Here is a 16,849-nt window from a genome sequence, read left to right as displayed (position 1 = left end):
CGCTTTCGATTTTCTGTGTTGAACAAAGCAAATTTCAAAACCAAAAAAAAAGACATACACACGCACAAAATATGGACGTGTGTGAAATCATGTTTCGAGAGATATAACATCATTTGATGCTTGTGTTTAAGGATGTTGTTTAAACTCCTGCACGTTCAACCACAGCAATTTTGGTAGGCGGTGACGTTGTTGTTTTCTGCGGCCTTTGTGGAAGCAGATGTTAGCCAAATTGAAGTGTTTTCAAAGAATTACCGACATCAGTCTGACATAGTGAAAAATTGAAGGATTCCACAATAAAAAAAAACAAACAAGTTAATAAATCTACAAGGGTGGGTGGTACATTCCGCGCATTCTGGACAAGCAGATATTTAATCAATGTGTCAACTGCTCGAGCTCCTCTCAATCAAAACAAAAGAAAAGTGGTAAAAGTTTTGTTAAGGACATAATATTTCCAAACATCCGTCATGACTTCGATTTCCTTTGTTGTTGCTTTTGAGGTCTGAACAAAGAAAAAATCGTTAATAGATCTAAGAAGTGTTTTGGATCTTTTCGATTCTTTCTATGGATTCTTCCAAGCCAAACAAAGCATTTTGTAAACAAAGCCCCTGTTTTTGTCATGGTGAAAAAAAAGATTTAACTGAAGTCTTGCTAATCAATCACAAATGGCTTGATGACTCTTAAGAAAAAGTCCTCAGTTGATATTGAAAATTACTGCGGTACTTACATCTGTTACGTCATGATGAGTGTGTATTTTTATGTATTGTTGTTGATATTGGCCCAATCCACGGCAAATTCTAAAGGAAAAAAAGGCAAAAAAAAAAAAACAACAACAAACAAACCGAAAATAAAAAAAAAATAAAAATATTACATAGAACTTAAGCGCTTTTAAGCGCCCGTTTATTTAGTAAAGAGCATCCGCAAAAGAACAAAATTAATGACTTATAAATGAAAGAAGACGCAGAGAATTAAATTGGATACCAAAAGCCAAGAAGTTTTGAACCCCGTGCCCCGACTATGACGTCATGAGCTTCCGCTTGCGCGCATTTTTTTTCTACTCAGTCTCACTGTATATATATTTCAAAATGTCTAAGTACACAACGATGAAAATATGTAGAAGATTAGAATGGATACCAAAAGAAAACATGAAAAGTTGTGGCAAAATTTTTGAGTCCCGTGCCTCGACCGTGACGTCATGAGCCTCTGCTGACGCGCACTTTTTTTCCTACTCTCACCGTAGATATATTTAAGAATGTTTTAGGTATATAAAGGTGAAAAATGTGCGGGTTGGGCTCTGGAATTTGTAAACTTAACGCATTTAGATTCGGTAAAACTGCTCTAAAGGAAGGGTTAAAACCAGAGGCCAATAACATATTTCACAGAGGCTTGGCCGACACGGTCGAAGAGCAATAATGAATGAATAAACAAAGTAAGTTTCTAAAGAAACTGTGGTGCTGTGTTGGTGGAGGAGTATAGTCAGTGTAGTTGGTAATGGAAATTGGCCACCGTAAGGAGTTTCAAAGCTGATGTTTCGAGCGGCCCTTCCTCAGAAAGTTACGTTATCGAGATATTAGGACATCTATTTATTTATTGACCTAATGAGCCCTCAGTCAGCCGTGACTTAGGTATGCGCCACTGCATGGAAACTTTGAACGAAAGCAATTCATTTCTTTCAAAGGTTAACCTCTCTTTTGCGGTCTGGTCTAATTTTTGTAAACCTTCGCCGGGTGTTCACATACAATCGACTGATTTGATTGTGAAAAGAGGGAGAGAAGTGAACTCTCAGAATCTTCCATGATAGGAATGTAACAACTGTCACCTTTTTGTTTGCTTAAGGATATTTATTTCTGCAATTCTTATCAAATATTTTAGGGTATAAAACTTTATCTCACACTTAACCTTTCGCCATCAACTTTTAATTCGCTGACGTAAATGTAATACATACTCATAAACCTAGGCATGCGAAAAAACGTGTGCCATCACACCCCGAGAATCACAACAAATCAAGGAATGTATAATATCAGATCCCAAGGAACTAAACCGATGAACACTGGGAAACACTACTATTTCGTACTTTTAAAGTCGACTTCAAAATTACTTGGGCAATGAGTTCCTACATTTTTGCTTGCTCTTCAATCCTATATGAAAAAGTTTTGACCTACGTTCGTGCATCGTGGGGCTTCATGATGTTCCCCTAATAAGTTTGATCTCATATTTACGAGTCGAACTGCGCTCATATTTCCTGGATCAACGAAAAGTTCAAACAGCCGGCACTCGGTGATTTTTACTAACTCTTTGGCATTTTGTGGGTGCCTGTTCCGTTTACTTAATGTTTTAATCCAACACAGAAAAAAAGATTTGTTTGCTTTTCTACCTGTCTGTCTTTAGTAAACTTCCCTATTTACAGTTGTTGTATAGTTGTGTGTCTTCGGTTTTTTCTCTTCTGCGCGTAAGCAAGAAACTCGAACCTACTGAATGCCACCAAAATTTTTGATGATGTAAGAATTATAAAGTTTTATTTTCTTCTCTTCATTGTCCTGCCCAAGTAATATTGATTATTATACTACCTCGGTCACGTTCACGAAAATGCAACCCAAAACGCTCGTTACATAATCTTCGTGTGATGCCCGACGTATTTTAATGCATCACAAACTTAATTGCAGAAATTGTTCTCGAAAACTTTGCGGACATTTTACAATACTGAAATTTTATTCAATAGGATACCACCAGTAAGCTTATACAAATACGCTGGATAGTTCACGCTGTATTACTGTTGAAAGTTTTGTCGGTTGTAAGGGCGATCAGTATTAAAAGGTCTGAAGACAGAATGCAGTCACTCGTGAGAATTAATTGATAAAGAATTCGGAAGAGTGGGCGCGCTGGTAGAGCAACAGGAAAAAATGAAAAAATCATTGCGCTGTTTCTCTGGATTTCGTAAAAATTATCGTTTCTCGTTGAGTTTTCGTAACAGCAAAAATAATTGATCTGTCGAATTTCCGAAGTGTCATCCCATGCTAAAGTCTTTCGCCAAGCAAATTTAACATGTCTTCAGCTAAGTCCGCGGTAAGCTAAGCAAACATGCGACACACTTCGTCGTGGCCGAAAACTCGGTCGCGCGTGCAGCCCTCGAATGTTCGCCGGCTGCAGGCACATTACGTGTCCAACGTTGATAGTAGTGTGAATCATATCAGCGCGGCTAAGGGCTAGGTCATTAAGGGATTGAAAAGGAGAGGGGCAGCTAAACGAGTTTCGTTTCCAATCGAAGGTGTTGACCCCCACTGTTTCGAAACGGATAAACAAACGTTTGTCATAGGGTGACGGCTGGCGATCAGGGACCAATCACGAAGCAGCTGCTGGACTGCGCATAATATCATCTGCTCGTAGAGGCTCTGTGCAGGACTTGATCACGAGCTTGGATACCACATAGCAACACATTGCTAGTGAGCAAGCAAACCAGCATCGCGCTCATTGTGGTGATCAACTCAAGCGAAGCGATCTTTGACTTTTTCGTCGAAAACACCCCAAACACTTGTTGTTTAAGGACACAAAACGAGAATTGTTGTAACTTTTATTTCACTGAGCTTTAACTTCGCCTGCTTTACTTTTGCTCTAGGAGTAAAATCCCGGCGAAAGCCCCAATATATGACAGGATATGGCCGCTTCTCCAGGACCAAGTTACGGTGAGCTTCTTTGTTTACAGTCGTATTTCAATCGTCGTTCACTTAAAAAAAAAAAAAAGATTTTCAGTTTTAGGAATTTTTAGACTTTTGTCTGATTGGCTACTTAATGTCTTTTGTGTCCAGTTTCCTTACCGCGTGCTGCCGGCAAATAATGGCAAAAAACAAAACAGCATCAAGCAGACAAGTGATGAGAATAAAGAAAAGTATCTATTAGGGGATTATCAGTTGATCCAATACCAAATTCTCCAAAATAACATTAGGAGAATTATACAGCAGACAGTAAGGAGAATTGCTATGGAGATCTTGGGAGTGAAAGGGTTAAATATTAACCTCTAATGTCATGTTGCAGTATAACCTAACCGGTGAACATTTTCCCCTTTTGCTGAAGAAGCCCTTTGTAGAAGCCCTTCTGAAAAGTGTTCAAGCTCCAAAAACAATGTTTGTTGTATATATAGAGATATTTGTATACCATTATTATACTTTGGTTTCAATTAGGCCTCCAGGTTTACTGATATTCTATATAATATACTGTATAATTTTAAATGTTTGACAACAGATCATTGTAAAATTATACAAAATTGTTAGTCTTAGTAAAAACTTAAACTTGTAATCTTATGATATAAGTATATACATGTAGACAAATGTAAGAAGTATAATTTGACACTCAAAACAGTCAATAGATTGTAAATAGTTGATGGAAGTGATACTCTGTAACTAAAGATAACGATAAATATGGTGAATGCTTTTTTCTCTGACTGGTTGCTGGACTTTGTATTATTATTAATCGCCTTTCGCACGCCTTGCCACACTTAAATTTAAACTTTTAAGCTCTCCTTATTCCTTATTTACAATTCTCTACTCTGAATATGGCGATTGCTGTATCACTCAGCCGTTTCAGATATTTGGCCTCGAGAACGCGTAAAGAACTAGAAACGATTCGTGTTTTAAGCAGCCATATTCGCGTCGTATCGATAATTACTTAAACTGAGAAGCGATTATGTTTCACAAATGTGCTGAAAGGGCTCGTGAATTAATATAATACGACAACTGAAATCTAAAACTGGAAAATTAATCTACCGATGGTTACAACAGAAATCAAATGAAGCTACACTTATAATGAGATTTTCGCTCTGCTCCGCGCTAAGGTGTGAGCCTTACCACTTTTTATAATAGTTTGTACTTACGAAGCTCTTCTTTCATAAAAGGTCTATTACCAGTTGTTTGGAATTTATGTATCACTTTCCACGACAAAAGTTCAGGGCACTTGAAGGCAAATAATTCTACGTAAGGAAAACTGACTGTTCTGTCGCACTCGTGTTATGAAAAGTCAGCGTTCGAGATTATAGTTCCTTCTCAATGACCAAAACCGACTGAATTCTTCCAATCTCTTAGTTTCACGCGCTTCGAATGGCTTTTTGGATTAGCCAATAGAATACCAGGATTTTCGAGTTGCTCTCAGCCAATCAGACATGTCCTTTGTTGCGTAGCTCAGCATAGCTCACCGTAGCTTACCAGCAATGCGTTGCTATGTAGTATCCAAGCACGTGATCAAGTCCTTCCAAAAGTCTAAAAAGTACAAAATTCGGGGTTGATTGCCAACAAACCTTAACATTTTGACATATTCTGTTGCCATCAACAAGCGAGGCTTTCGACAGTGTTTGCCTCTTCGAGATACGCGTTTTTTTCGAAAAGTGAAGAACGAGATGAGCAACTTGGATATGTGACGATTGAGTAAACATAAAACAACTAAAACAACGACTGGCGATGAATTCGAAAGGGTGTTTTCGTGTTCTTCTCATCTTCTTCATGAGCTTCGATCACATTCTTGGAAGTGCAACTTACAAGTCCATAATTTGGGATCATGAAAATCCACTGTGAGTGAAAATCTCGTTTTGCATGTTTCATGTCTGACTCTTTCATGAATGCTCCTGTTACAGGAACGGGCAACTTTAATTCCTTTATACTATCTACTATTTAAATGGATAGCAGATTGCGAAACCTGAAAGCCAATATCAAAGTTAGTTTCCCGTAGCCACTCATTTGTTCTAAGACGTTAGGATTTGAATGCGCAACTACTGGCGGTCCTAGCTCACGTCTGGAGAAAAAAAAATAGAAAAAAAAAAAATATCTACCGACAATTTATGCCATCACTGTTATTCCTGTCATAAGACGTCTTGTGTGAGGAATAACAGTGATGGCAAAGCAAGCTTAAAACGGCAAAAATCACCAGAAACTACCATGGACACACAAAATGTGCGTAATTTCTATTGATATAATGTTTAGAATGTTCATATTTCGTAATATTTATCGTTGTAAATCGACCGTATTTCGTTCCCCATACTATTCCTTTAATATATAACGTTTTCAAATTCTCAGCAGTTCCTCTCGTAACTTAACACCGAGTCACACAACGCGTGACGCTCTCGTGATTAAATTGTTTGCTTTTTCTCGAGACGTGAGCTTGGGTCACCTGTCGCGCAACTAGCCTGTAATTTCTTGTGGTTTGCAGAACGACACTGACAATGAGAATTTGACACGCGTTTCTCTGATCTCCTTTTCATTGTTTCCTCGTGCTTGGGCTCCTATTGTATCTTTTAGGTGAGGTAGACTCATGTTTCCCGTGCATGGCTTTGCTTTTTGACAAAAATTTACCCTAGACCTTCAAAGAGCTCTCTCTACAGTCGAAACTAACAATTTGTCGTGATATCTTTTTTTAATTGTACCATTGTACTTGGAGCCAATGTTTATTTTGCCTTTGTGTACTACAAGACCATATTGGCGGCTTCTGTCCTTTTTAATCCCCCAACTAGCATGCATGTCTCTGTGAAAGTTTTAATGAGTTTAATAAGTTCTCATAAAATACACTTGCACTGTACTTGGTTATCAGTTGGACTCTTTGTAGGATAACTATTTTTTTATGTCTGCATCACTCGACACATGGTACAACTGAATCTACACCTGTTCAAATTTTTTATCCAAACAGGTTTAAAAATGATTGCCCCTCAGGGAAGCCCAAGCTCTTCAATGTGGAAGCTAATTCAAAAATCAATTTTGTGTGTCCAAATGTAGCCACGATGATGGACTCAACTTTGAGGGAAGTTACAAAAGCAAACAGGTATGAGAACCTTTGGCTGGTACACAACAGTGCTGCCTTCGATGGTTGTAATGTTATGCAGGATCCAAGGCATTTCATGCTCATGCGCTGTGAAGACCCCACATCACTTCAGTTTCGCACTGTCATATTCCAACGGTATTCAGCTGAACATCATCTTACATTCCAGAAAGGAAAATCCTACTTCTTCATCTGTAAGTTTCAAAATAACTAACAGCCTTCTTTTGAATGTGAAACCTTAGTGAAAGTTGTTCAGTTTGTTGGGGTTTGTGTTCATGTCATTGTTTATTGGAAGGAGGTCAGGGGTTTAATTCGTTTTTCATCTTTAAAACAAGCCTGTGATTATCAATGGGAGATGGGTGGTTCCAATGGTTGGTGTACTCTACTCTGAGTCAAGAGGTTCAGGTTTTAGACCTGGCAGTGTCATTGTGCTGTGTTCTTGGCCAAAACACTTTACTGTCATGGTGTCTCTTGCTGCTCAGGAACTTAAAGGGGTACCAGTGAATTGTCAGGGAAGCCTGATGAAATGCTAGGGGGTTAGTTTTTATGAAAGGATTTGTCAAAAATATTTTTAAATATAGATGCTCATTGTACATGGATGGATTTTTCATGTAGTATTTGAAATTGTATACAGAAATATTACTTGGCAACAAATTTTTTAATGCAATCTTCAGAAAATAAACTAATGGCTTCAGTTAATAAACACAACTTACATTTATTTGATATTTTACTCATGAGCCACATGTATGTGTTATTTCAGTTAAACTTAACCAGCTATTTTCAGATACATGTACCCCTGATCAGATATTTTTTTATGTTCATCTCCTGTGTAAGCTATTTGTGCAAATTGTTTGGTAGGCTAAGCTACAGTTGTAGTTTAGGGTGTGGTTAATAACTAATTCAGTTTCAAGTTGTGTAAACCTCTTACTGAGAAATTGCTTCTGTATCATATGTCTTTCCTACACATTTTACTGGCCAAAAAAATTTTGATAACGAATTATCAATTCAAAATATGTGTGGCTTTGCTATTTTCAAAATACAGCCCATTTAGACTTTGAGGATTAGTTGTTTATTCAAGTGAGAACATGTTGCTATATCCAAAATTAAATAATTTGTTTCACTTCCCTGTTTTAAAGAACTTTTTCTTTGGAATTTGGGTCTCAGAAAATTGGAAACTTAAAGGTTATGCAATTTTAAAAACAATTCAGGAATTAGATTTAACATAAATCTCAAGGTACAACTTTCACATTTTAGACAGTTATTTTCACAAACATGAGCAGGAAGTTTTGAGTCTTGTATCAACTATGAATAGTTTTCTAATGCATCTGTCAAGTATCACTAAAACAGGAAAAAAAGTTGCATATCTATCAAAACACCCCAGGTAATTGATTGTACTCTTCTGGGGTCTTTCAATAGAGACTTTGTTTAAATATTCAATATACCTTTAGAGATGATTTGTAAACTTCCCTATTAGTTACCTAAAACCTTGAATTCTAAAACATTTAGGGTAATTGACAGCTATGGTTAAAAAGTGAAAAAAAAATGCAGCAGATGGTGGTATTAATAGAGGTCTTACACACATAAGTTGCTGCCGCTGCAGTAGACTTCCTAAAGTCCAAGGGCTTTAAAGAGAAGATTATTTAAGTGATAAATAAATGAAAAGTTAAAAAAAATTAATTATTAACCTAAAACACAGAATCAGAAAAGAATAACAGATTACTATTATATTAATAGTAACCTTGTTCACCATTTTCCTCAGGCTTAATTATCTCCAGTATTAGACTTTAAAACTCTCCAAGGTACCATAGTATGTTGAGAGAACAGGAAAGCATGGCTCTTTGGGTCGTATGTAAAATATGCACCTGTGCCAGATCAAGAGACTGTTCTGCTCCAATTGATAATTTAAGATTGCATGTTGCAACTTGCTTCTGTTCAGTTATAAATCACAAATGACACAATTGCAGTAAGAACTAAAACATGACACATTAGGTGCAGCTGAGTGTGTCAATGATGTTCTTACCACATTTTGGTGTCTTCCGTGATCTACATGTGCAGTTGAACCTTGATTATCCGGACTCATCAGGACCTCGGTAAATAGTCCGGATAATCGAGAGTCTGGATAATAAAAAATATTAATATTAATGAGATAGAAATGTGAAATAATTATCTGCTTATCTTTAATCAATAGAACGGCTAGCTTTTGCTTCGTAGGCATGTTTTTGGTTTGAGTTTATGATCGATCACTCGTGTGTTTACATAACCAACGTGGAAGGAACTAATCAAGCATGAAATTCCCTTGGCAACAAAATGATTGAGCCAACCATATATCGGCTGAATGCATCAGAATATTTCTTTGTCTCGTCACACTTTTGAATTTTGAAAAGCACACAGGATAATATGCTGTTTCAACAGTCTTTTGAAAGGATTATTGGGCTTTTTGCGACTTTGAGTTTTCAAGATCACAACTAATTAATGTTCATGGAAAAATTGGGACCAGAGAAGAAAGTCCGGATAATCGAATAGTCTGGATAATCGGGGTCCGGATAATCGAGGTTTGACTGTACTGAAAAGATCCATGGAAACATATGGTATTTAATCATTTCTTTAAATAATAAAGAAGCTAAAAGATGCAAATGCATTATGATGCCATCTTTGCATCTGATGTCCAGAAGATTGTAAGACTGTAAGAACCAATCAAAATGTGTGTATTAATCAACTTATTCGTATAGAAAAGATATTGTTTAGTAGTAATGGAGGGCTTAACCTTCCACACTTTTGAGATCCTGGTTTTTAGTATTATCAGGTTGGAGGCACAGAGTTCCCAGTCTTAAATTTACAGTACAGTGTTTGCTAACTCTGTGTTTTTTTTTTTAACCAACAGCAACGTGTAATGGAAAGATGTCCTCAGTGAACAACAAAGTAGGAGGACACTGTTATGGAACAGCAAATGGTGGCTTTATGAAAATTGAAATGCATGTTTGTAAGGATGAAGGTAAAATATGATAAATAATTTTTGTTGTTGTTAAATTTATTGAATGTTTTGCTCATTCTCCGAGGGTGTTAGTGCAGACGTGACAGCCATTAATGCACATTATATGAAATCTCATCCTTACACCCAGTCAATCACAAGGAACTCCTGTGGAATGAACCACTAAAGGTGACTTAAGCTCTATACCCTTATTGGTTAATTACTCTCTTGCTCTCAGTATTAATCATTTGATATATTGATGCACTCTTTACTGAACCCCCATCGAGTGACTATAACTAAAGATAGAATTTCTTACAATATCAATCATGGGTTTCATCAACATTTTCAGCAAGAACTTGTGCTGAACTTCTTTAGAAGAAAAACTTTCCTCAAGATGATTAAATCAGTGGGTGAAATGGTCCTCTTAAACAGTGAATTTGCCTGGAGTGCCTGGCCCTCAATGAAACCCTTGATATCAATACAATATCAAGCAGACAAGTGCTGAGAATAAAGTAAAATATCAAAATGAGATCTTGGGAGAGAAAGACTTAAATATATTTGTAGCAATTTGAAATTGTTCAAGTGGGGATGTTGTCATGAAATGACTTTCAGTGCTCAAAAATGGTCAACAAAGAAGAGTGTTATATCCAAAGTACAAAATTGAACACTATATTTTAGCTATATCTGTATTTTAAGGAGAAGTAACTTTCAGATCATGGAATTGAAAGGGGTTAACATTCCTAACTAATTTGGTTTGTCAACAAAGGTCTTTGTCTAGTTCAGCACACCCACGAAATAAACAACTCTAACATACAGGAAATCATAGTTTAAACCTCTTGAAAATCTGTACCTAAATTTAGCGGTAATCATTTGTATTGTACATGGCCACATATTATTCCTAACCATCCCTTGGTCCCTCTCCAATTTATTTTTATCCAAATAGTTGTTTACACTTGTCTGACAGACTACAACTTATTATTGTTGAGTTTCATTCAAGATGTTGTTCCCTCATTGAAAGTCCTTGTCAAGTGATATTAGGTTTTGCTTTGTATGGTGAATATGGGAAATCATGGAACACTTTTCAAGATCAAAATGGGCATTGATAATATTTAAATCTATTTTAATTCTTTTTATTGTCATGTAGTTTTCTTTACTTAATTGTCAATTTATATCTATATCTATTTTTGATAATATGTATTGGTGCCAGAATATATCAGCAGCAATCCCTAGATATTAACAACAATCAATTCAATACCAAGTGATATGATTTTTGGGTCGGTGATTACATGATTTCATTACTGAGCATTCATTTTCAATGATTTATGCAACCAAAAAGTTATGTCTAACTTAACAAAGGAATGATTTTGATTGGTGTATCTTAATTAATACATGAGAAAATAAAACACTTCAAAAATTGCTAAGAACAAAAATTAACAGATCCTAATATCTCATCAATATCAGAAAAGCTAAGAGACAGAAGCATTCAGTTTCACTGCACGAGGGCAGAGGAAGAAGTGGTTTGATTGCTTCTCATGCAGAACCCTATTACAACCCTTTCACTATCATTTTACAACCCATTTATAATTGCTATCTCAAATTAGGCTGTTTACTGTGAACTACATGTTAATTTATTTCTGGAAAAATCACTCTTAATTTGTTGAATTAACCTACATGTTACTAGCTTCCTTTATTGTAATCAGTTACAATGTGTTTGGTCTTTAGATACTGCTTGCCTTGAAAATGTCGGCAAGCCACATTGCCAGGAAGAGCCTTCATCCTCACATGTTCTGAATACTGAAACAGTACCACATACTGCTGCAGTTTCATCATACACTCAATCTCCCACTGAAGGAAAAACAAATCCCTGCAAAGAGGTTTTAAATCTATTAGTAAAGAAAGGGGCTACAGATTCTGAGAGTGAAGATAAGTGCAGTAAGTACAGATTTAATGTACCTAGATTGTGTATATGCATGCACAAGGTTATCTGGGAAGTCACAAAGGTATTGATTTCTGGATGTAAATGCATTCGTTTTCTTTTCTTACAGAAATTTGGAAGATTGCTGTTGCGTGTTCTTCTGGTATTTCCATTGCTGCGTTTTTCTGTTTGTGTTGCAAATGTTTTTGGTAGGTATTTTTAAATGTAACAAACCTCACTTGGAAATTTCAGTAATTTTTAATATAACGATGAAAATATTTTAAATTTCACATATTTCCCTGCTACATCTACGTGTGTAGGAAAGCTTGTTGACATTAAAAGGAAAGGTGACTGGTCAGATTCAAATGATCAGATCTGGTATTCATTCAAGAGACTAAAGACCTATGTCAGTATCTATTGCGCACCTACTCCTTCCCCTAACCCAGCAACTGATATCATCCATCATTGCATTTATCAACAAGGATAGATGAACTTTTTTACTCAACTTCAAGTCAAACCACATTCGAAATATTTATGTAGGCTAACATTTGCCTCTCTGTTGGAAATTTATAAACAGTTGTACTATACCCTGACTCTACATATACTGTAGTTATACTTATATTGTTTTCACTTTGTTAAGCATTGTGGTGCATTCTGCATACTAAGGGAAATTTTGGAGAGCTGAAATTTATCTTAACCTGCTTGCACATTTACGTTTTTGTTCCGGTTTTTTTTTTTCATAGTTTTCAGTTTTTATTTTATCAATGCCCTCCCAAGTGATAATAATAGTACTACTGACAATGAATGTTCTGGGGTATAAATATTTTTTGGGCCTTTATTAGAGTCATTTTAACCAGAGGTAGGTTCAAAACATATTAATGCCTGCAGACATAAACTCTGACTATTGATTTTTTGTTATAATTGAAATTGTTTTAAAAAAATTGGATTCCATGTCTTAGTGGTAATTTGACATATTCAGCTGCCACAAAAGCACCCTTAAGATATTTCTTTGGTTTTACTTTGCTTTTCTTTTCATGTGTACAGCCCCTTAAATTCTTCTCAAAATTCTACGCAGGAAAAAGCGAATGAAGCGCCCGGATCAGTATGACGTGAAAGTAGAATCTTCCAAAAGACCTGGTTTGGAAAATGATGGTTTTAAAAGAAAGACTGATGCTGACTCGCTTAAAAAAAAGGGGGTCTTACATCAGACGTGAATGAGGGTCTCAAAAAAAAAACTGGTGGCCAGTAGTGGTGTAACTATTCATATTCCTTACGATTCGACTCAATTCGATTACTACCTTAAGCTTTCGATATCGATTATTTCAATTCAATTAAGCAAAATATTAATGTTTTTTTTTTTTAATTCTTACAACATGATACACAATGTAGACAACATACAACCCGAAACCCTCAATTTGAGGATACACTGTACGATAGTAATAAGAACATTATTAATCTATAACAAGGATGTAATAAAAAAAAAATGCAATTTTTTAGTGTTCTTCTTTCTAGATCTAGAGCACTCTCACATTTCTAAAAAAATTGACTTGTCTAAATGTTCACTACGCAAGCATGACCTCTGAGCAGACACAAGGTCACCTGCAGAAGAGAAAACTCTCTCGCTCACCAGTGATGTAGCAGGGACACATCTTTAGGCCAACTTTGACAAAATAGGGTATTTGAGCTAATTTGCTTTCCACCGTGACAATGGATTAGAGTAAAATGGCATGGTTTCTTTAACTTTGTAACTGGCCAACTCTGACTTAACTATCTGAAACAATGACTTCCCAGGAACAAATTGAGTTACGAAAACATCTCCAAGAAGATCATCCAAGGCAGATTTCCTCTCCTTATCTAGTTGGCAAGTGCGGCGGTGGATCACTTGCGAGGAGAACAGTTGTTTCTCTACGGGAACGAGCACATGCATCCTCCAGAATTTTGGACTCGGCAAAGTGGGCAGCTATGGCTGTTCTTGCATAGGAGCCTTGTTTGCCTCAGTCTTCACTTATGAGCATAGAGAAGTTGATCATCATTTCACATGTTTGTAACTCAGAATTGAATATTAAAAGGCATGTCCATTTAAAAACAAGTCAATACAAGAAGTGAAGGTTGGCTAACAAAAATTTCCAATTTCACGAACCTGGACTGAATTTTTCAGTTGGTTATTAAGTGAGACTGCTTTCAAGGTAAGTGCAGTGTAGACATCTAGCCTCTCAGAAACTGCAGTGTGTCAAGGTCTGAATTTCTAGAATGCAAGACAACAATTTGTAAACTACATTTTGCACCTTGAATAGCACTGCAACATGTTCTGTTTTAGGATACAAACGCGTAAGGTAAGGGGGAAGATTGCCGATTGCAGAATGCCGTTAGGCTTTAGCGTCATGTATAACGTCTCCGATAACCTCTAACTGTCTGAGGAAAGCATCACCTCAGTCGTCTTCCCATGGTTCCGTGCACATCGTGCTCTTCATCAGTCTGTGGCAGCCAGTAACAATTTCGCGAAGCGCCTTCGGAGAAGTTTTGGGTCATTTCTAGTAATGAAGCTTCGAAGAGATATCAGTATGACACAATGCAATGTAAATGACAAAATATAACATTTCATTTTCCAGGTTTCCCAAAGGTAAAGCTTATTACAGAAGAAGGTTTTAAGACTAAATCTACTGATTAAACTGACTTCTTAAAGGCTGACTTAGAGAAAAAGGAAATTCTGAAGGACTTAGAAGAAATTCCAGCTTGTTATACTTCTGACAGTTTTCCTTTGCTTTAGTTGATAGCACACAATTTTTCTTTAACAAATGCATATCAACGAAATGACATCAGTTTAGAACATGCACCGCCACATTCAGAACACTTCAAATATTGATCGGATTCGAGCGGCCTTCGGAAAAAAAAAGCAAAAACACCTGCACAAAATATGGGCGTGTGTAAAATCAGGTTTTGAGAGACTGTGATGCTCGTGTTTAAGGAGGATGTTTTCACTCATGCACGTTCAACTTCAGCAATTTTGGTAGGCGGTGACGTTGCTGTTTTCTGCGGTCTTTGTGGAAGCAGATATAAGTCAAATTGAAGTGTTTTCAAAGAATTACCAACGTCAGAGTCTGACAGTGAAAAATTGTAGGAGTCCACAGAAAAAGAAACAAAAAAACAGGTTAATGAATCTACAAGGTCAGGTGATACATTAAGCGAATTCTGGACAGGCAGATATTTAAACAATGTCCAAAGTGAATCTCAAGTGATTGAGCTCCTCTCACTCAAAACAAAAGAAAAGAGACAAAAGTTTTGCTAAAGACGTAAGATTTCCAATCCTCCGTCAAAGCTTAAATTTCCTTTGTTCTCGCTTTTGAGGTCTTAAGTATGTGACAAAGAAAAAAAGTCGTTGATAAATATGAGAAATGTTCTGGATCTTTCCGATTCTTCCTAGGGATTCTTCGACGTTAACAAAGTATTTTGTAAACACAGCCACGGTTTCTGTCATGCCAAAACATGAAATTTAACTGTAGCCTTAAGTCTTACTAATTAATCGCGAATGGCTTGCTGACTCCTAAGAAAAATCTGACTTCATTTGATATTGGAAATTACCGCGGTACTTACATCAGTTACGTCATGATGAGAGTGTACTTTTATGTATTGCTGTCGATTGGCCCAATCCACACGTACAGCATTTTCTGTAGGAAATAAGGCCAAAAAAAAAAACAAACTAAAAAATAAAAGGAAAATCAAAATATCACACAGAACTTGAGCGCTTTTTAAGTGCTCTCTTACTTTAAAGTGCTTCCGCAAAAGAACAAAACTAATGACTTGTAACAACTTTGCCAGAATAGACAAACAAAAATAACCAAAATTGAAAGAAGACGCTGAAGATAAGAATGGATACCAAAATCCAACATGAAAGGTTGTGGCAAAATTTAAGTGCCCCGTCCCCCGACCATGACGTTATGAGCCTCCGCTGGCGCGCCCTTTTATTATTCTACCCAGTCTCACTGTATATATATTTAAAAAATGTCTAAGTACACAAAAATGAAAAAAGTGCGGTTAGTAAACAAACATGAAAATATGCAGTAGATTAAATTGAATACCAACATGAAAAGCCAACATGAAAAGTTGTGGCAAATTTTTTGAGCCCCGCGCCCCGACCGATATTTCACAAAGGCTTGGCCGACATAGTCAAAGTAATGATAAATGAATAAATGGGGTTAAGTTTCTAAAGAAATTGTGATGCTGCTGTAGGAGTATAACAAGATAATTTGGTTTCATCAGTGCAATTGATAGTGCCAATTGGCAACCGTAAGGAGTTCAAAGGCGATGTTTTGAGCGGCCCTTCCTCAGAAAGTTACGTTATCAAGGTGTTAGGACTTCTATTTATTTACTGACCGGCAGTCTGCCCTCAGTCTGCCGTGATTAAGGTAGGCGCCACTGCATTGAAACTTTGAATAAAGGCCACTAATTTCCTTTAAAGGTTAACGTCTCTTGTGGTCCGATCCTCCCTAGGTAAGCCTTCGCCGATTTCACATAGAATCGACTGAGTCGATTGTAAAAAGAGAGAGAGAAGTGAACTCTCAGAATCCTCTATGATAGGAATGTATCAACTGTCACCTTTTGTTTGCTTAAGGATATTTATTTCTGTAATTCTAATCACATATTTTAGGGTATAAAACTTTATTTTACACTTCACCTATCATCATCATCTTTTAATTCGCTGACGTAAATATAATACGTACTTATAAACCTAGGTATGCGAAAAAACCTGTGTTATCACAACCCGGGAATTACAACAAATCGAGGAATTTTTCATATCCAAATGATCCATTTGATGGGACTCAATTGATGAAAACCTGGAAACACTTCTATTTTGTTCTTTCAAAGTCGACTTCAAGTTTACCTTGGCAATGATTACCGCCATTTTTGCTTGCTTTTCAATCCCTTAATAAAAGTCTTGACGTATGTTTGTCCATAGTGTGGCTTTATGATGATCCCATAAGTCACCAAGGGAGTTTTTGTGTCTGTATATTGTTTGCTGGGTTTAATCTCATTTCCAGGCCGAAACTACTCTCATATTTCCTGGATCAGCGAAAAGTTCAAATAACCGACTCTCAGTGATTCTTTCTAACTCTTTGGCTTTCTGTGGGTGTTTGTTCTGTTTATCTAATGTTTTGATCCAATATAGAAATGAAGGTTTG

The 16,849-nt window shown here is 36.5% G+C and overlaps 1 protein-coding gene and 1 long non-coding RNA gene across 4 annotated transcripts; one reads left to right on the top strand and one right to left on the bottom strand.

The window, feature by feature from the left end:
- The first annotated feature begins 9,116 nt into the window (after positions 1-9,116).
- LOC131774457 (uncharacterized) lies at positions 9,117-13,132 on the top strand. Of its 3 annotated transcripts, none has more exons than XM_066164384.1 (5): positions 9,117-9,377; positions 9,671-9,781; positions 11,480-11,689; positions 11,803-11,881; positions 12,717-13,132. In XM_066164384.1, exons 1-5 carry the CDS (start codon positions 9,365-9,367, stop codon positions 12,778-12,780), a joined length of 477 nt encoding a protein of 158 aa, XP_066020481.1. In that variant the 5' UTR covers positions 9,117-9,364; the 3' UTR covers positions 12,781-13,132. The 3 variants fall into 3 exon arrangements, with proteins under 3 accessions (XP_066020481.1, XP_066020480.1, XP_066020479.1); XM_066164383.1 differs by having other exon boundaries at positions 9,118-9,341; positions 12,748-13,126; XM_066164382.1 differs by having other exon boundaries at positions 9,121-9,377; positions 12,748-13,121.
- A 408-nt stretch (positions 13,133-13,540) lies between these two features.
- Positions 13,541-16,208, bottom strand: LOC136279915 (uncharacterized). Its single transcript, XR_010717056.1, has 3 exons — positions 16,044-16,208; positions 13,813-15,337; positions 13,541-13,676 (listed from the first exon to the last, which is right to left on the bottom strand). It is a non-coding gene; the product is annotated as an uncharacterized lncRNA (long non-coding RNA).
- Positions 16,209-16,849: the final 641 nt, after the last annotated feature.

This window comes from Pocillopora verrucosa, chromosome 3, assembly GCF_036669915.1.
Source record: "Pocillopora verrucosa isolate sample1 chromosome 3, ASM3666991v2, whole genome shotgun sequence".
NCBI classification, from domain to species: Eukaryota; Metazoa; Cnidaria; class Anthozoa; order Scleractinia; family Pocilloporidae; genus Pocillopora; species Pocillopora verrucosa.
This window is presented reverse-complemented; position numbering and strand designations above follow the sequence as displayed.

Coding starts and splice junctions, on each gene's coding strand:
- LOC131774457 (XM_066164382.1), top strand. Junction 11,690..11,802: donor TGAGAGTGAAGATAAGTGCA/GTAAGTACAGAT, acceptor CTTTTCTTACAG/AAATTTGGAAGATTGCTGTT. Junction 11,882..12,747: donor TTGTGTTGCAAATGTTTTTG/GTAGGTATTTTT, acceptor AATTCTACGCAG/GAAAAAGCGAATGAAGCGCC.